This window comes from Vidua chalybeata, chromosome 27 (assembly GCF_026979565.1).
Source record: "Vidua chalybeata isolate OUT-0048 chromosome 27, bVidCha1 merged haplotype, whole genome shotgun sequence".
NCBI classification, from domain to species: Eukaryota; Metazoa; Chordata; class Aves; order Passeriformes; family Viduidae; genus Vidua; species Vidua chalybeata.
This window is the reverse complement of record NC_071556.1, coordinates 4,675,002-4,693,890: the sequence shown is the minus strand read 5'-3', so window position 1 is coordinate 4,693,890 and position 18,889 is coordinate 4,675,002. Positions and strand designations below refer to the sequence as shown.

The 18,889-nt window shown below is 54.4% G+C and overlaps 2 protein-coding genes across 3 annotated transcripts in view; one reads left to right on the top strand and one right to left on the bottom strand.

Moving 5' to 3' along the window:
* Positions 1-7,312, bottom strand: part of PGPEP1 (pyroglutamyl-peptidase I) — a 14,410-nt gene extending 7,098 nt beyond the window's left edge. The window contains exons 1-2 of one of the 2 annotated variants that reach the window (XM_053966160.1): positions 7,019-7,312; positions 3,639-3,691 (exon numbers count right to left, since the gene is read on the bottom strand). Coding sequence is in view for 1 of the 2 variants with exons in the window: in XM_053966159.1 (XP_053822134.1) it covers positions 3,639-3,691; positions 6,681-6,714 (87 nt within the window). In the remaining variant the exon portion in view is untranslated. Of the gene's footprint in view, positions 1-3,638; positions 3,692-6,680; positions 6,746-7,018 lie in introns of those variants that run through there. The other variant, XM_053966159.1, reaches the window with a different exon arrangement.
* LSM4 (LSM4 homolog, U6 small nuclear RNA and mRNA degradation associated) lies at positions 7,229-15,279 on the top strand. Its single transcript, XM_053966174.1, has 5 exons — positions 7,229-7,330; positions 7,530-7,571; positions 7,678-7,776; positions 11,612-11,795; positions 13,881-15,279. The coding sequence occupies exons 1-5, from the start codon at positions 7,328-7,330 to the stop codon at positions 13,967-13,969; spliced, it is 417 nt and encodes a 138-aa protein (XP_053822149.1). The 5' UTR covers positions 7,229-7,327; the 3' UTR covers positions 13,970-15,279.
* Positions 15,280-18,889: the final 3,610 nt, after the last annotated feature.

Below are 18,889 nucleotides of genomic sequence, written 5' to 3'. Positions count from 1 at the left end.
GGATGGATTTGATGGTGGGATTGGGAAGAAACAACTCCTAGGGATGATTTGATGGGGGGATTGGGAAGAAACAACTCCTAGGGATGATTTGATGGGGAAGATTGGGAAGAAACAGCCCCTGGGGATGGATTTGATGGGGAGATTGGGAAGAAACAACTCCTAGGGATGATTTGATGTGGGGATTGGGAAGAAAAAGCTCCTGGGGATGGATTTGATGGGGGGATTGGGAAGGAACAATTCCTGGGGATGGATTTGATGGGGGGGAAGGAAACAGCTCCTGGGGATGGATTTGATGGGGAGATTGGGAAGAAACAACTCCTAGGGATGATTTGATGGGGAAGATTGGGAAGGAACAGCTCCTGGGGATGGATTTGATGGGAGGGGAAGGGAACAGCTCCTGGGGATGGATTTGATGGGAGGGGAAGGGAACAACTCCTGGGGATGGATTTGATGGGAGGGGAAGGGAACAGCTCCTGGGGATGGGTTTGATGGTGGGATTGGGAAGGAACAGCTCCTGGGGATGGATTTGATGGTGGGATTGGGAAGGAACAGCTCCTGGGGATGGATTTGATGGTGGCAAGTTTCACCGGATGAAAAGAGAATCCTCCAGCCACTTAAACCTTAACTTTAGCAAGCCACAACTTTTCTTTTAACCAAGCCCAGCGCTCCATAATGAAGATGTTTGCAACCTTCCCCCCCCCCACCCCATCCCTGAACAACTTCTCCCCCCCCTTCCCAGCCCTGTCCACCTGACAACCAGAGCACACAGAACATGTGTGACCGATTCCCTGACCCCTCCACAATGCTGCTCTTTGTCAGCCTCTAATATCCTTATCAGGTCTGTCTAGACACCCTGACAGCAATTGTCCTTCCTAATGTCAAAATGCACTCTGACCTCTCTCCTCCTCCTCCTCCTCCACAGCCAGAAGCATTTTGGGGGGGGGGATGAAGGAGCCCAGCAGCTTCACAGTCCACAGGTCACACCTGTGTCCACACCTAAGTCACAGCAGGGAGGGCAGAAAAGGAGCTGAGAAAAGCTCATTGTAGTGATTTCTTCTTGGAAGTCCCTCCCCAGCAAAAGTTGCACCCATGGAAGAACAAACAAACAAACAAACAAAAAAAAAAAAAAATCCTGGACTGAAACATTAAAATGGTGAAAACTCAAAAAAGCAAACCCAAATGAACAGAGTGGTTTTGCCTTAAAATAAAGCAGAGAGGAGTTTTTCTTCCTGATGATTTTATAGGAAATACTCACTCTCCTCTGAGTAAAAACTCAAACATTTCATTGGGGTTTAGTTTTGGGTGGAATTTCAAAACTTTTCATTTCGACAGCATTATTAGATTGCTGCTGCCACTCTGTAAGGTAGCCATGTGTAAAAATCAGTCAGCTTGCAAAACCAGACAGAAATTCACTTCCAGGGAAAGCTCACCCCGTGTCCACATTCTGTGGGAGAACCCAAATAAAACCAGGGGCAGTGAAAGAAAAAAAAAAAAAAAAAAAAAAAAGAAGTGAATTTTATCCTCGGGGATGCAGCATAATAAAAGATGTAATAAACCAGAACCAGCTCAGCCCCTAGAGCTAGGAAGGATTTAGAAAGATTGTTTAATTGATTTTTCTTCTATTAAAATGCAGATCACACCGTCTGGGATTCGGGGACTCAGACACGCCTTTGTGTCCACGGCGCTCCGTGAAGTCCCCGTCTGAAACTTGCACAATGCCCACCTCGCCCAGGCTCAAAGACATGCTGTTCCTTTTTGTCTGGGCCTCTGGGGGCTGAGACAGGGGAAGGAAAGGCAAATCCTCCCCGCTGCCTCCCAGCTGATGTTTTCAGTCACAATAATCCGCCGGCGATGGGACGGGACCGGAGCCTCCAGCGCGGCGGCAGTTTGTACTCAAAACATCCCCAATTCTGAGTTTAGGCACCCAAAACATCCCCAGTTCTGAGTTTAGGCACTCAACACATCCCCAGTTCTCAGTTTAGCCACTCAAAACATCCCCAGCTCTGAGTTTAGCCACTCAAAAATTCCCAAATTCTGAGTTTAGCCACTCAAAACACCCCCAGTTCTGAGTTTAGCCACTCAAAACATCCCCAATTCTGAGTTCAGGCACTCAAACCACTCACAGTTCTGAGTTTAACAACTCAAAACATCCCCAATTCTGAGTTTATCCACCCAAAACACCCCCAACTCTGAGTTTTATCATCCCCCAAGCCCCTAAAAATGCATTTTAAATGGAGGGGATGACTTCACCCACCAGCCACACAGCTGAGCAGCCACCAGTGCCTCGAGCTGCTTCTCTTTAGGTTTGTTTATTTTTTTTTTTTCAAGCAACATCACAACACCCACCACTCCTCCTGCTCCAAAAACACCCTTTTGTCTGTCTCCTCTAAAATAAAAGCAGCTATTTCCAACAGCTGACACTCCACCAGCAAGAACAAACCAAAGCAGCGAGCCTCACTTCTGATTTTTAGCCATGCCCTGTGGTTTTTTTTTTTCCCCCATCCACAACCTCCATATTCCTCCAAACTGACCCAAATTTAAATATATTCACTCCCAAAAAGCTCTTGGAGGCAAAGGTTTTGTCTTCCCCCACCAGCCAACACATTAGGCAGCTGGACATTAGTTGGCTGTAATTGATTAGAGTTTGTGATTTAATTTAAAAGCATTTGAAAGAAGATATTAATCTCAGAGCTCTGAAGGGGAGAGAGACGTGGTGGGGAGAAAAATAGATTTAATTCCCCGGGCAACTGTACTAAAAGGCACCATGGAATTCCCAGTAGCTTTGCCACAGACTCCATCCAGAAGTGACAAAGGAGGAAGAAGTGGGATAACGTGGCAGCACCATCCCTGTAAAAAGTGGTTTTACAGCAAAAAAAACCACCTTAATTCCATCGAAAAGAGCTTAATTCCTTCTTCTTGCCCATTTGTGGGATGTCAGCCTCGCTCACACGAAACTCCTGGGCACAGGGTGGGAGTTTTTGGGGTGCCCTGTGCGTGGCCAGGAGCTGGACTGGATGATTCCCTTCCAGGATATTCCAGGATTTTAGGGACGTGCCCAGGCAGACACAGAGCTACGGGTGGCATAAAGTTGATTTTTCTGAGCAGGCAGGAAAAGCATTTTTCCCCCAGAAACTCCGCCAAGCAGAGGAGGGGTGATCCAGGGGGGTGCAAAGAGGCAGCTCTGCCTCGGAATCAGATTCCTGACACACAACTCCACAAAACCTCCAGCTGGAATTCTCCTCTCAGGGATGAATCTCGGTTTAAAGGTGAACCAACTGGCCCAGCTTCAAGTGAGAACTGAGAGAAAAAAACATCCAGATTGCTCTGGGTCGGACAGTTGCTTTGTTTATTTGGAATTCTCCAGGGCTGAGGAAGATTCCAAGCTCCCTGCCCCATTTAAAAGCATCCAAAGCTGGGAATTCCTTACTTGCCTCAGCTACATTAACCAAATCTCATTAAACTCCACCAGCTAAGGGATTGTTTTCTGAGCAGGGAATCAAACATTATCCAGCTGACCATCTGGGTATCTGCAGAGAGCTCCAGAAGAAGTTGTAAGTGATAAAAAGAGCTGAAACCCCAAATTTGTAGGGATTTGTCCCCTCTTTTGACACTTCCTAAGAGGAAGATTCAGGGGTTACCTGGACTGCAATCCAGCTGGCGTTCACAGCGTGTTCTCCAAACGGCCCAAACCCTGCAAGAGAAGAAAAATTCACAGATTTGACTCAACTTGAAGTTGCAAAGAGGTTTGGGCTTTCCTGGTTTAGTTCTCCTGCAAGAAAACAAAACAAAAAAAAAAACCAAAAACCAAAAACCAAAAACAAAACCAAAAAAACAATAAAAAAAAACCAAAAACAAACAAACAAAAAACCCCAAAAAACAAACAAACAAACAAAAAAAACCAAAAAACAACAAAAAAACCCAACAAAAAAACCCAATCCCACCCCCCCCCAAAAAAACAAAAAAAAAACAACCCCACTTCTACCTCTCAGTCCTTATTCCTTTACACCTGACTATCAAACAAGACACCTGCACTGAAATATTTCAACTAGAGCCTTGTACAGTGAAGGAAAACAATAACTTGCTTGAAAAGAAACTTGTTTTTTTCTTGGGGAGAAGAATTTTCCCTCCTGCCCAGGTTAGAAAAATTCGTTATCACCAGCTAACTTGCCCGACGCCACAGAATTAGAATCATGATTGGATTTTCTATTCCTGATTTCTTCAGCCCACAGCAGATGCTTCAAATTTTCCTTCTCCACTCAGGGTCTCCTCCAAGATCTTCGTTAGCATTAATTACACCTCACAAGGAAATAAACAGAGCTGTTGACAACCCACCCACACCACAGCAAAGGCTACCAAGGCGTTATCAAAAATACTTCCTTCAGCACCTCTAAATTCCTAATGAATAACTTTGGACTTAACTGGTAATCCATAACATCTTTTTTCTTCTTTTTCCCCCTGAGCAAGCACACAAAGGTTGGGCAATTTATCTGGGCGTAACGTCGATATGCTTTCATTTAAAATGTCAGCGGTGCCCTCGGAGCCTCGTGCAATTAGGAGACATAAATTCTGCCCTGAAAGGATCCGAGAGGGACCACAAATATCAGATGACACCTTAATGGAAATGCTGGATTTGCCCTCCCCGGGCAGGCTGAGGTGATGCTGCGCAGGGAGGAATTTCCCGATTCCACGCCCGTGGATCTCAACCCGGCGTTGCCGGCTCGCCGGAATAAATATTCCCACAAAATCCAAAATGTTGGGGGTGTTTCCCCGCGAGCAGAACTGCAGGGGTGTGAGACAAACTATGACAGGGGAACGAGGCAAATTAATGCCTTCCCAGCTGTTTCTGCGAGTCCCACACGACTCTCTGGAAGCAAACGTTGAGACCTGCTAAGCTGGATTCCTAAACAAAGCGTGACAATCCCATGGAAGAAACGAAATCCGAATTTTAACGACTCAGCCACGGAGAGGCTGAAATTCTACAGGTGCCCGGGCACAGGGCATGATTTCCTTGCTCCGGATTCCAAATCCAGCTGGCACAGACACAGCTGGGGATCTCGCTGCTCTGACTCATCTCCTGCCCAGATCCCCGGGGTTATCCCTTCCCGGGAACAGAAGGAACTTTGTGGGCAGCATCCGACCCCGCGGAGCACGGCACATCCTCCACGGGGCCCTCCGAGGCTCCTTAAGCAGCAAAACCAGCTGCAGGATGGGATTATCTCCTTAACGAGTTCTAAAAAAGAGATTGTGCACAAATGACTCTTATCCTCGGGCAGCACAGGCTGGGAACCCACCGGGAACACGACACCGTCCCCGGTTTTAAACGGAATTCCGCGTGGCATTATCAAACAGGGCCAGGGCTGACAAGGCAACCGCTGCGTTTTGCAAACCAGAATTCCCTGGAATTTATAAAAAAAAAAAAAAAAATGGGAAAAAAAAAAAAAAAAGGGAGCGTGGAGGAGCCTTGCGAGCAGCAGAACGTTTCCTGACGCAAGTTTTCTGTTTAGTCACCGCCGCTCCACGCTGGATTTGGGCTTGGGAAAGGCAGGATTTGCCACCTGCTCCTTTGGCTCCCCACAACCATTCCCTGGAAAAGGCACTTTTGCCTGTGATTACGGCTGCCCCGCTATTCAAAACGGCCTCGCCTTCAGCTGCTGGGGGGGGGGGGGGCGGGGGGGAGACCTGAATAGTTTGGGCGAGTTCCCCATTTGTCACAGGACGGCCTCACCCACAAATCACCCCGAGCTGCCTTTGTACCCCGGGAAGAGCCTGACAACGCCGGGGCCTCTCGCCGCCTGCGCTCATTCTTCCCCCGGGGCGCTCCTGCCGCGCCTCGGGGGTGTTTTGGGGAGCAGCCCCCACGCTTTGGGAGCTCAGGGTGGGGTGGTCAGCGGGCGATTCCCCCCCCCCCCCCCCCCCCGCGCCCCGAATTGGTTTTCCTGCTCCTTGGGAGGCTCGATTCCCTTCTTTCGGCAAGGAGAAAACCTTCGGGATGGGGGTCACGCATGGGAAAAAGGGGAGCCAAGTGCCCGCTGGCTGGGTAAGGGTTAAAAAAGCCCCTCACCGCTGCACCCCCCCCCCCCCCCCAGCTCTGACACCCCTGACCCACAGCAGTCCAGCCCCAAAGCCGCCCAGACTCTGCCCTGCGCCCCATTTATCACCCCACACAGGGGACAGCCCCCTGAAACAGCCCCCCGAGGGGACAGCCCCTGCTCCCCATTCCCCCAGTCACCCTCCGATGGGACAGCAGACCCCCCCCTCACCTCAGGGAAGGGGGTCCCACACTTATCCCCCAACGATCTCGGGGAAGAGCTCCCCAGCTGCCCCCTCCAAGGCGAAGGGGTCCCCAAAATTACCCCTCTCCCCCAGATTCCTCATCACGGACCAGCAGCACCCTCCAAGCCCCCCATCACTCTGGGGAGGGGTCTTACACCTACCCCCGGCCACTTTAGGTCAGGAAAAGGACCCCCAAACCTCCTCCTCCTCCCTACAGAGCAGGGGTGCCCCACCTACACCCCCAGACACCTTTACCCCCCAGATCTACCCTCCCCTGGAAGCCCCCCCCTCACCTCGGGGAGGGGCTCCCCCAAATGCCCCCTCCAATCCCCCCGCAGGGAAAGGGGGTCCCCCCATCAATCCCCCCATTTCCCCTCTCACCGCCTCCCCCCAGAGCCGCCCCGTACCCGTCACCACCACCGCCCGCCGCGGCTTCTCCATCGCGGCTCCGTCCCGTCCGTCCCGTCCCGTCCCGTCCGGTGCCGCCGCCGCCGCCGCCGCCCCGCACTGAGCGCGGCCCCGCCCCGCGCCGCCCGCCCCGCCCCGCCCCGCGCAGCCCGGACCCGCCGCTTCCGCCGCCGCGGCGGAAGTCCCGCCGCGGGACGGCCTGCAGCCCTTCCCCCGTTACCGAGCACCGCGACCCTCCGTGCGCGGCGCAGCCCGAGGGGCTCCCGCTCGCCCGCCTCAGCGCGGGACTCGGCGCGGAAGGGGGGGGGGGGGGGGTTTGGTTAAACAAAACGCTCACCTTGAGCCTCCCGGGGGTTCCCTGCCTGGCTGCGGGGGAGCACGAAGCGCGGCCGCGGTACCGGGAGGTCCGGAGCGCGTCTCGTCCCGTCCCGGCGCGCCCCGTCCCGGGCGGTGCCGCCGCAAAGGCGCGGACCGGGCGGCGCGGCGCGGCCGGGCCGTGAGCCGCGCTCTGATTGGCCGCGGCGGGACCGCGCCGCGCTCTGATTGGCCGCGGCGGGACCGCGCCGCGCTCTGATTGGCCCCGCGCGGAGCCGGGGGCGGTTTGAGCGGCAGCGCCCGGCGCGGCGGCGGCTCCCGGTCCGGCACGATGGTGAGCGGCGGCACCGGGAACGGGGAACCGGGAAGCGGGCTCGGGAGGAGGCTGGAGCGGAGGGGAGGGTCTGGCTCTTCTCTTCCCCCCCGCCAGGGATGGCGTGGCCGGTACCCCGCTCGGTGCTCGGGTCGGTGCCCCGGCCGGTGTCCCGTTGTCGGTCGGTGCCTGAGGCCTTTCTCCTCTCTTCCCCTCGTAGCTGCCCCTGTCCTTGCTGAAGACGGCGCAGAACCACCCCATGGTGAGTACCGGCCGCGCGGCCCAGCCCTGCTCCCCTCGCGGGTGACACCGGGCACGTCCCGGTACCGGCGCTGGGCCGGCGCCCCGTGACCGCTGTTCTCCCGCAGCTGGTGGAGCTGAAGAACGGGGAGACGTACAACGGGCACCTGGTGAGCTGCGACAACTGGATGAACATCAACCTGCGGGAGGTCATCTGCACATCACGGGTAAGGCTGGAGCACCGGCACCGGTACCGGGCAGGGGTCACCCACGGCAGTGTCCGCGGGGAGCACCCGGGAGCAGACAGCACTGTCACCCCAGAATCTGTCCCCAGAGGCTCCCCAGCTCTGTCCCTGCAGCCAGGCTGGCTCTGCTGTCGTTCACATCGCTCCTATGGAAGCCTGAAATGCAGATTTAATATAATTATTGATAACGCCCATTTAATTATTGACAGCGCCCATAACGAAGGAGCAGCCTTGTGTATGTGTGCGGGTGACTGCACATCACAGGATGAGGGGCTGGGGTCCCTCATCCCCCTGGGTGAGGAGTGGGGGGGTCACGTGCTGTGATGCTGATCCAGGTCTCCCAAAAAACAGAGCCTTCACCTGTCCCAGGCAGCCTCAAACACCACAATCTCTTTTATTCCCTCCAATCTCTTTTATTCCCTCCAATCTCTTTTATTCCCTCCCCTCTCCACATCCAACTGAGTTCACCCACTGAGGCTGTCTGGGACCTTTGCCCTTGGCCAAAGTTGCTCCAGGAGATTGGGATCTGTGTTTTGGGCTTTGACCTCCATCAGAAATGTCTGGTCTCGTCCCTGTGGGAAGCACAGGTGGATGGAAATCCAGCTGTTGTTGTGCTTTCCCAGCCCTGGAATGCCAGGTCCTTGTTCTTCCGAAATTCCCCCTGCAAACCCCCCGGTTCCTGCTGTCTCCATGACAGGAATTTGGAGTGGTGTTGCTGGGGGCACATCAGTGTGACAGAGGAGACACCCTGAGTGGGGTTTGCAGGGAGTTTTGGGGTGGAATTTTGGAATTTGTGGCTGGGTCATGGTGGGACAAGGAACTGCTATTGAATTTAGTGGGAGGGGGGCTCAGAGGAGGTGACAGCAAAGCCTTCCCCGTACCCAAAACAGGAAATTTCTTCCTTCTCCTTGGAAATTTGCTTCCAAAGGCTCAGTGCTCTGCCTGGGAAGAGCAGCAGCTCAGGTTTTATAGGGAGGGATCACCCAGAAGGACGTGGGGATGTTGGAGCGAGTCCAAGATGATCAGAGGGATGGAGCAGCTCTCCTGTGGGAAAAGTCTGGGAGAACTGGGGTTGTTCAGCCTGGAGAGGAGAAGCTTTGGGGTCACCTCACTGGGGCCTTCCAGTGCCTGAAGGGGACAAAAACACAGAGAGAAACTTTGGACAAGGGATGGAATGACAGGACACGAGGGGAGAGCGGGGTTAGGTGGGATTTTGGGAAGGAATTCCTCCCTGTGAAGGTGGTGAGGGTTTGGGATGAAATCCCCAGAGCAGCCGTGGCTGCCCCTGGATCCCTGGAGTGTCCAAGGCCAGGCTGGACAGGGCTTGGAGCCACCTGAGAATAGTGGGAGGTGTGGAATTGTGATGATCTTTGGGTCCATTCCATGATTCCACGGTTGATTGGAGTTTGTGATTTAATTTAAAAGCATTTGAAAGAAGATATTAATCTCAGAGCTCTGAAGGGGAGAGAGACGTGGTGGGGAGAAAAATAGATTTAATTCCCCGGGCAGCTGTACTAAAAGGCACCATGGAATTCCCAGTAGCTTTGCCACAGACTCCATCCAGAAGTGACAAAGGAGGAAGAAGTGGGATAACGTGGCAGCACCATCCCTGTAAAAAGTGGTTTTACAGCAAAAAAAACCCACCTTAATTCCATCGAAAAGAGCTTAATTCCTTCTTCTTGCCCATTTGTGGGATGTCAGCCTCGCTCACACGAAACTCCTGGGCACAGGGTGGGAGTTTTTGGGGTGCCCTGTGCGTGGCCAGGAGCTGGACTGGATGATTCCCTTCCAGGATATTCCAGGATTTTAGGGACGTGCCCAGGCAGACACAGAGCTACGGGTGGCATACCTCAGCTGCCTCCAAAGCCCGGGTGAGGATGGGACCTGCCGGGTGGCACCGGTGGCACTGGTGGCACTGGTAGCACTGGTGGCACTGGTAGCACTGGTAGCACTGGTGGCACTGGTAGCACTGGTGGCACTGGTGGCACTGGTGGCACTGGCCACTAGATGGCACGGGACAACGAGCCGGGAGCCTCTTGTTTACTCGGGGGAGGCCGGAACGAGGAAGCGACGGAGCCTGGAGCTCCATCCCTTCCCGCATCCCGAGCCAAGGAGCAGCCAGGCACATCCAAGGCAGGGCGGGGTTTGCCCGGGTGTCTCTTTGCAAGGGAATTGTTGCTCCTCTGCCTCGTCTCTCCTGGGCTTGCCCGTGCAGGCAGAGCTGCCCCAAATAACTCCCCAAAGGGGTGTGGGGAGGCTGCTGAGTCCCCAGAGAGCAGGAACGGGGCGTGCTGGTTTCACCTCCTCTCCCGGGACGCTGCAGGCGCCTGCTCCGCATGAGGATGGTTGGGCTGGAGCCATCCCAGCTGCAGCCAGGCCCTGCTGGAGCCAGCTCCCAGTCCCTCCTCCCACTTACATCATGGCCAGGGAGTTGTTGTTCTGCTCTGGGTTCTTATTCCCACTCGCTGAGCCCTAAGGAAGCCCGTGGTATCCCAGGAAAATCCTGAAGCTGCCTGAAAAAGCAGCGCAGGGAGGTGGCTGCTCCGAAACCTGAAGATTTTTATTTTTTTTTTTTTTTTTTTTTTTTTTAATAAATATATAATGTATAAGCTCCTTATTTCCCTCAGCTGCTCTGGAGGCTCACATCTCACAGCCAGCTGGCTCCAGAGCTGCCTCGCTGCTCCTTCCACACCCCAGAGGAGTGAAGGAGTGGGGTGACTCCCAGCTGGAGCAGAATCCTGGCCACAGCTGCTTTTTTTTTTTTTTTTTTAACCAGAATTGGTTGTTCACCACCATTTTTAACTCGTGTCTCTTGTCCCACTTTCAATTCCCTTCTCGTGTGGGAAGGGAAGAAGGGCCTTGTTTCCTCACCCTCTTCTTCTGACATTTTCTGCCAGTGTTTGAGGGAGCTGTGGAACAAATTGAAACTGCAGTTGTCTGTGGGGCTCTGTGTTTTGGGGAGTTAAACCCCCCGTTTTTCACAGCTGGTTACAGAAAATGCTCCCAGCAAAGACTGCTGGAGGTCTTGCCCTCTCCAGAAATGCTCAAAATCCCTAAAAGTGACCCAAAATCAGCAGGTTTTGCTCGTGGCCTCACGTGTTGCTCTCCAGCAGGACAGGGACAAGTTCAAAATCCCTAAAATGACCCAAAATCAGCAGGTTTTGCTCGTGGCCTTGTGTGTTGCTCCTCAACAGGAGAGGGACAAATTCAAAATCCCTAAAATGACCCAAAATCAGCATTTTGCTTGTGGCCTCACGTGTTCCTCCCCAACAGGACAGGGACAAGTTCAAAATCCCTAAAATGACCCAAAAGCTGCAGGTTTTGCTCATGTGTTGCTCCCCAACAGGACGGGGACAAGTTCAAAATCCCCAAAATGACCCAAAAGCTGCAGGTTTTATTTGTGGCCTTGTGTGTTGCTCCCCAACAGGACAGGGACAATTTCAGAATCCCTAAAATGACCCAAAATCAGCAAGTTTTGCTCACGTGTTGCTCCCCAACAGGACAGGGACAAGTTCAAAATCCCTAAAATGACCCAAAAGCTGCAGGTTTTGCTCACGTGTTGCTCCCCAACAGGACGGGGACAAGTTCAAAATCCCCAAAATGACCCAAAAGCTGCAGGTTTTGTTTGTGGCCTCACGTGTTGCTCCCCAAAAGGACAGGGACAAATTCAAAATCCCTAAAATGACCCAAAAGCTGCAGGGTTTTTTCTGTGGCCTTGTGTATTGCTCCCCAACAGGACAGGGACAAGTTCAAAATCCCTAAAATGACCCAAAATCAGCAGGTTTTGTTTATGGCCTCACGTGTTGCTCCCCAACAGGACGGGGACAAGTTCTGGAGGATGCCAGAGTGCTACATCCGTGGCAGCACCATCAAATACCTGCGGATCCCCGACGAAATCATTGACATGGTGAAGGAGGAGGTGGTGTCCAAGGGCAGAGGCCGTGGTGGGATGCAGCAGCAGAAGCAGCAGAAGGGCCGTGGGGTTGGAGGAGCTGGACGAGGTAAAAAAAAACTTATTTTTCCCTCGGCTTGGAGAATGGGATCCCTGCCTTTAAAATTTCCCCTCTTGTGCAAGGAGCAGCTCTGTTTTAAAAGCCAGGGGTGAGTCTGGGAGAAGCTGGGGCAGCTCCTGAGCAGGATCCAGTCGAGCGAGTGCGTAAGGCAGCCCCTGCCAAGGAACAGGGAGGATTCGTGCCAGGGATGGGCCTCCCTCGTTCCTGGGGTTGGGCAGGAGCTTAAGAGAGTCTGAACTTGACTATTTCAGCTCCTCCTGGCTCGTTTAGGAGCGGGGCCCTGCAGATCTGTAGCTTAGCAAGGCCCAAGGGGAAAACAAAAGGCTGTTCTGGGTGAAAATAGTGAAAATAAACCAGGCTCTGCCCATGGCAGTGAGAGGGGGAAAAAAAAAATATCATCTTCTCCCCCGTTAAAATGGGGGTTTGGGTTTCCTGATTTGTTAATGGATTTATATTTAAAAAAAAAAAATAAACAAAACAACAAAAAGACAAAACTATGTGAGGGTTTGAGTTGCTCCTGAAACATGAATAATTCATGTTTCTGATAAAGGGGAGGTTGCCACTTCAGAAGAAATAGGTCACCAAAACAGCCCTTCCCATTTCATGGGGTGAGGTGATCCCAGGGCACTTCAGCTGGGGGATATGCTGCTCCTTTCCCCCCCCAAAATTATCCCGCTGGGAGCCTGGGAGCTGTTTCTCTGCTCTCCCCTAATGCCACATCCTTGGGATTTGTGGTCACCCCACAACCCCGGGGCTGCTCTGGGCCCTTCCCCTGCAGTCAGAGCTTAAAAATCCCGAGTTCAATTTCAGGAGGAGCCCTGGGGATGGGGACAGGGACGTGTGAAGCCTCTCTGGAGAGCTGCCTGTGCTCTGGCTATGCCAGGAATCCTGGCAGGACAGGTGGGATGGACCTGGGGCCATTCCCAGCAGCTCCTTCTCCCCAAATCCCTGCTGCCCCTGCAAGCTCCCAGCAGGCAGAAGCGACCTTTCCTTTCCCCTTTATTTTTTTTGTTCCCCTCCTTGCCTTTGCCTCGGCAGGGCAGTTTTTTAGGATTTTTTTTTTTTGGGGGGGGGATGAACACCAAAGGTGGAGCTCCTGCTGTTTCCATGTGCAGCCTCAATTTGCTGATGGAATATTTTCAAGGGAAGCTTCGGCATTTGCTAATTAGCTCAAAGGTTTGGCTCTCATTACCAAGACACGGAGGGAGGAGGGAAAGGGGAGGAGGAAAAAAAAAAAATAAATAAAGGCAGGACAATTTTGTTGGGAGGCCAACGGGCAGGAGGGAAGCTGTAATTGTGCTCACAGTTGAAAGGATTATTGTTTCTGACACTCCTAATCCTCCTCCTTTGACTTCTTGCTTGCCAAACTCAGAAGTCCCCAGCCTTTGCTCCAGGAGGAGCATCCCAAGCACTGCAGGGTTGGGAATAATTTGTGTTTTGCCTCTGGTTTGGGCACGTCTCCTCCTCTGGAGAAGCTCTTGTGCCTGGTGCTTGGCTTGGGTCTCCTTTGGGCTCTGCCTTTTGTGTAGCAGGGTGGATCCACATCCCTTTGCCCCTAGGATGGAATTTTGGGGGTAAATCTGAGGGCTGGGCTCAGCAGCTCCTGTGGTTTTTTGGGTTTTTGGGATGCTCATCTCACTGCAGCCTCCCAAAAAAAAAAAAAAACCCCTGCTGTCCTGTGCCCAGTGCCCTCTCCAGAACCAAGGATTGCTCTGTCCAGTTTTTGGGTTGCCCTCACAGCTCTCAGGGCACACGTTACAACCTGGATTTTTAATTGTGGCTTCCCTGCTTCCATTTTTTTTTTTGGAAGAAACTTCATTTTACCACGAGGTGAACATTAATAATGAGATTGCCACGCCAGTGAGATACTGCTGACCTTGCTGCTGAGGGGGGGGTGAGTTTATGCACCTCCTAAATAAAGGCCCGGGACTGGAAAAGGAGAAGTCAAAAAGTCACATTTCTGCTTCTGAGGCTCAAAAATGAGCAAGTTTTTGGGTAAAACATGAACAACTGAAGCTGTAAGGCTCTGCTGGCTTACAGGGATGCTGATACTTTTTCCTTTCTGCTCCACAGGTGTGTTTGGTGGCCGTGGCCGAGGAATTCCAGGCAGTGGAAGAGGCCAGCAGGAAAAAAAGCCAGGCAGGCAATCAGCCAAGCAGTGAGGGCCAGGGACGGTTTGGGTTTTGTCACCTCAGGGTTGCCACGTGTCCAAAAACGTTCCCTTTCCCACTCTTCCATCAGAGTCAGAGCCCAAATCATCTTCCTTTAATCTGGTGGAGTTTTCACTCCTTGTAGTCAGTAAATCATTGGAAATACTTTTTAAAAATGCGTTCATGGTTAAGGACCGAGGTTCTGCCTTCTCCTGAGAGTGAATTTTTCAGGCTTACCAAGTTTAATTTAAAATATTTTCCTGTTCAGAGGTACCAGAATGAAGGCAAACACTTTCTGGGTTGCTTGGATTTTTTTTTTTTTTTTTTTTTTTTAATACTTGAAACTCGGGAAAACTTGTTTTGTTAGTAACAAATGTATTTTGGTTTAAAAACACTGAACTCGAGGATGCTGTGTCTGTACATGAATAGTCCTAAAGGTTTGGGTTTTTTTTTAAAACCAACAAACTTTTAAGCTATTGCTTTTCTTCTCCTGGCCAGTGAGTTCTGTTTCTCCAGTGGCTTAAGGGAGGGATGAACATTGGCCTTCAAGGCTTGTTCCCAGGAGAGCTTTGTGACAAATGAGCATTTCCCAATTAGTTCATTGCTAATTTGACTTCAGATTAGAAGTTTCCTTCAAAGGAACAGGGATTTTTTTCTGGTTTTTTTTTTTTTTTTTTTTTTTTTTTTTTTGCATGAGGCTGGTGCACCCCTTATTCCTCATGGGGGATTTTGAAATTTTTGTTTTTGAACAGCAAGCTGAGTTGCTTTACATGGATTTATTCCCCCCCCTGCTTTGAAAACCTTCTCCCTTCTGCTGTGACACCGAGTCCTGAACTCTGACAATATTTCTCAACCTAATTTCTCCCAGTACCTGGTGATTGACCTCACTGGCTGTACCTGTCACTTCCTTCCCCAGCCACCAATTATCTTCCCTTGGGGACACAGGCCAGCGTGTGAACGTGTCCCTCCTGTAGGTTCAGGAAAACTCCTGGGAATTCCCAGTCTTCCATCCCATGAGCAAAATACACCCTCAGAATATCCTGGCTGATCCCAGTTTGAGCACACGGGGGGGAAGAAACAGCTCTGGGTGTGCCTCAACCCCTCCTGGATGAAACAGCTGCGTTTTTGGGGGGGGGGGAAACTGATATTGTGACTTGTTCTGAGCAGGTTTTGGGGTTTGTACAACTAATTCTCATATTGGAGCCTCTGCCATCGCCACTGTACTGAAAAGGAGTGAAGAACATGCTTTTATAGACTTATTTTTTTAATGTTTGTAGAACTGGGCGCAGTGGCGAGCGAGAATAAATCTCCAGCCTCTTCCAGCCGCCTCCCTCTGTGTGTTTGTGATGCTGCTGGGCCCTGCCCGACCCAGAGCCCTTCCCTGAGCCCTGGAATCAGGGATAAACCCCTGAACATTCCGTTTCCAGCGGCAGCCACGTGTTCTCCGTGGAGCTGCTCCTTGTTGAGGCCGTGACCGGCGCTCCGTGCTCATCCCAGGGGATGGGGTGATGTGTCCTCCCTCCTGGAAAACTCCTGTGGCATTTTAACAAAGCCCAGGCTGTGTCAGACTTTCCCTTCCCAACCTGCTCCCTCCCTTCGGATCCCTCCAGCCACAGAGACTCCGTGTTGCTGTGGCTTCCCTGCTGGAAAGGGAAACAGCTCCAGCCCTGCTGGGATTTAAGGTCTTCTCTGGCAGGAGAAATCCTGACTGCAACAATGGGACCTTTGGCTCCAGCTCGGGGTAGAGTCCTCCAAGCGCTCCTTATCTCCTGGCCAAGCTCTGGGGTCAGGTGATGGAGCTCGTTAAGTTCTGCATTTGTTTAATTACACCACGGGCTTTAGCAGCATTCCCTGCCTGCTTCCCCCTTTTTCCTTTTTTCCACCTCTGCAGGAATATTTTTGTCGTTCCCCCCCCCCCACAAAGGGCAGCTGGGTGGCAGATGGCTCTGTGGAAGGGCTCAGCTGTCACTTTAGGCTTTTCTGCCCCAAAAATGAACATCTGGGGCTGTCACTGCCCCGTGCCAGCGCAGGCAGGCTAAAAAAAAAAAAAAAAAAAAAATAAAAACAACAAAAATGAAACAAAACAGGGAGGAGCGAGATAAAAGCAACAAGCAGAGAGGAGGAAAAAAAGTCTGAGCCTGGCTGCCGGCGTGGGTGGGTGCAGAGCCTGGGCACGGAAAGACCCAGCAAAGGCCACCCTGGAAACCCTTCCCGGGATATTTTGGTGGCAGTCGAGCTGGTGGCAGCCCCGGGTTTGTGTCTCTGACCGCCCCTCGGTGACTCAGAACTTCTGAGCCTCGCCGAGGAGGCAGCACAGGAATAGTTACACACCAGCGACGCGGAGGGAGTGGCTGCCGAAATACTTCAGGGCTGTGCTAAGCAACTAAAAATACACGTCAAACCCTCCTCCTCCTCCTTTTTCCTTTTTAAATCTGTTTTCTTTCTCTCTTTTTTTCTGGTTTTTTTTTTTTTTTTCCTTTTCTTGGTTTCTTTGTTTTTAATTCTTGCTTTTGATTGTTGGAGGCCCCTGGGAGTTCCTCGGGGACAGGAGCAGGTTTGGGGACAGGCAGTGGCAGCTGTGACTTCTTGTTTTCCCGGCTCAGTTCCTCTCTCCCTGCCTGTGGCAATGACTAAGAGGCAGCTTCCCCTGCGTGCCTGCCGTGCGAATCCTGGGGTGCAAACCCTGCTTGTTCCCTTTTCCAGGGGGAGCTTGGCACGTGGATGCATCCCTGGTAGCCCGTGGGCACCTTGTGTCCGGCCCACGTTCTCAGTGTCCAGGGCTGCTGGCCGCAGCAGGATCTGTCACCTCTGCTGTCGTGGAGCTGGTGGCACACAGGGGATGGTCCTGGTGGCACTCTTGGGAGCCAGGGTGGGGACAGCAGGATGCTCTGGTGGCCGTGGCCTTGTGCTCGAGGCTCGCCGTGCCTCGCCCGTGGCACGGGCTCATCCCAAATCCTCGCCGCCTGCTCCGGGGTAAATATAGCCCGGCTGGCAGGTGGCAGGACACCGTGACCCAGTGGGGCCGAGCCGGGCTCCGCCGCCTCCAGGAACAACAGCTTTGGCCACCCCGCCGTGGGGACGGTGGCACTGCCACCAGCCCCGCGCACGGGGACCTCCCCACGCCGGGAGGCGGAAGGGGTCACTGATTCACGCCCCTCATTAAACGCTCATTAAGAAAATGAAGCCGCTGCCTCGCTGCGGGCATTGGGTTCTTGGTTTGGGGACAAGGGACACGCGGGATGAGCAGCAGTGGTGACAGGCTGGGGGCGGGTGGGGGGACACAGCAGGGCGAGCCCCGGGGTGCCGCGGGCCTTGCGGGGAGGGTTGTGCCGGTGGGGCCGGGCCGTGGCTCGTGGCTCGCATCGCTGGCTACTGGCCAGCCGCTCTTCCCGGGAGGCCCCCGGGGCCGGCTGGTTCCTCCGCGGAAGGGCCGAAAGCACCGCCAGCCAAAGCTGGTTCTGCTTGCCCCGATTTCTCTGGGGGAGCACGAGTGGGTACCCCGGTGCCCGCGGGTGGCCGTGCCCAAGGGGCGTCCCCGGCCTGGGGACCCCCGAGCGGGGTTGGGACAGGGGGAAGGGGAGGCTTTTCACCTCCCTGTCCCTCGCCCGCCGGGTTTGGTCAGGATGGAAAGTCTGAACCTGCCGGTCCGGCGGCGGCCGCGCCCCTAATGAGGGGTTTGGAGCGGAAACGCGGACGGCGGCTTCACCTGGGAGCTGCTCCCCGGGACACCGGCCCTGGCACCGCCACTGCCGCCCACCCTGGGTCAGGACACCGGCGACAGCGGGGGACACAGAGCCGTGTCCGCTCTGCTCTAGCTGAGATTTAATAAGCTGCGTTTATTCGGGATTTAATTAACAGCAGCTGTTGGCGGCGGCGAGGGTTGATCGCAGTTGTTCTCTCGTGCCTCAGTTTCCCCGGTGCCAGCCCTGTCCTGGGTGTCACCCGTGTCCCCTGAAGCCAGGGCTGTGCCGTGCCACGCTGTCCCCGCACCCCGCGCCGTGCCCCACGCCGTGCCACACCGGCTGCGGGCAGCGCACGGGACGAACACACCGGGCCGGGAGCTCCTGGCACCGGGAGAACCGGGGAGGGGCGCGGGGTCCCCGGAGCGGGGTCCCCCCCCCCCCCCCCCCACGCCCGCAGCGCTGACACCGCTGATTTTATCGCTCTCGCTCAGCGCAGGCCGGGGAGCATCTGGCCGCAATTAGCGCCGGCTCAGCGACACCCGCGCCGCTGTCCCGGGGCTCCGCGTGTGCCCGGGGTCTCGGCGGCGCGGGGGCCGCATCCTGCCCGGTGTCGGGGGGGGGTTGTGGGGGGGGGGGGGGTTATCAGCGGCCACCGGCGCTGCCTCCCCCCGCGCCGGTGACGTCAAGCGCTGACGCCGATCCGCCCCCTCAAGCCGCCCGCGGGCTTGGCCGGCCGTGACGTCTGCCACCGCCACCGCCGCCGCCGCCGCCGTTAACTCCTTCCCCGGTGCCGCCTGCACCGGGCTCGTTGCGCCCCTGGCTGACCCACGGTGCTCGGTCCGCCCGGAGCGACCGTCCAGTGATGGTGTAACCCCCCCCCCCTCCTCGCCCCGGTGAACCGCGGCTGGCCGGAGGGAGCGGCTGTTCCCCGGGGAAAGCCCGGTGCCACCGGGACGCTGCGGTGACAAAGATCGGGGCGGTGACACGGCAGGTGCGGGGACACGCAGGAAGGGCGGCTCTGTCCCAGCACGGGACAGGCCACACAGGAGCCAGTGGCCTGTCCCGGTGTGACCCACACCGGTGGTGGCCCGGCTGTCCCCAAGGGGTCCCGCGAGGCCCCGTGCCGGTGCTTGGCCCGGTGTGTTTGTTTATTTATTTATTTATTATTTCTGTGCCGTACCCTTTTTACAGCCGGTGCCCAGCTCGGTGCCAGTGCCCAGCGCCGGTGGCCGGTTCCTGTGCCCTGTGC

Excerpts from the sequence above, each read along its gene's own strand:
- LSM4 (XM_053966174.1), top strand. Across the intron at positions 7,572-7,677 it reads CGGCGCAGAACCACCCCATG|CTGGTGGAGCTGAAGAACGG; the intron begins GTGAGTACCGGC and ends GTTCTCCCGCAG. Across the intron at positions 11,796-13,880 it reads GGTTGGAGGAGCTGGACGAG|GTGTGTTTGGTGGCCGTGGC; the intron begins GTAAAAAAAAAC and ends TCTGCTCCACAG.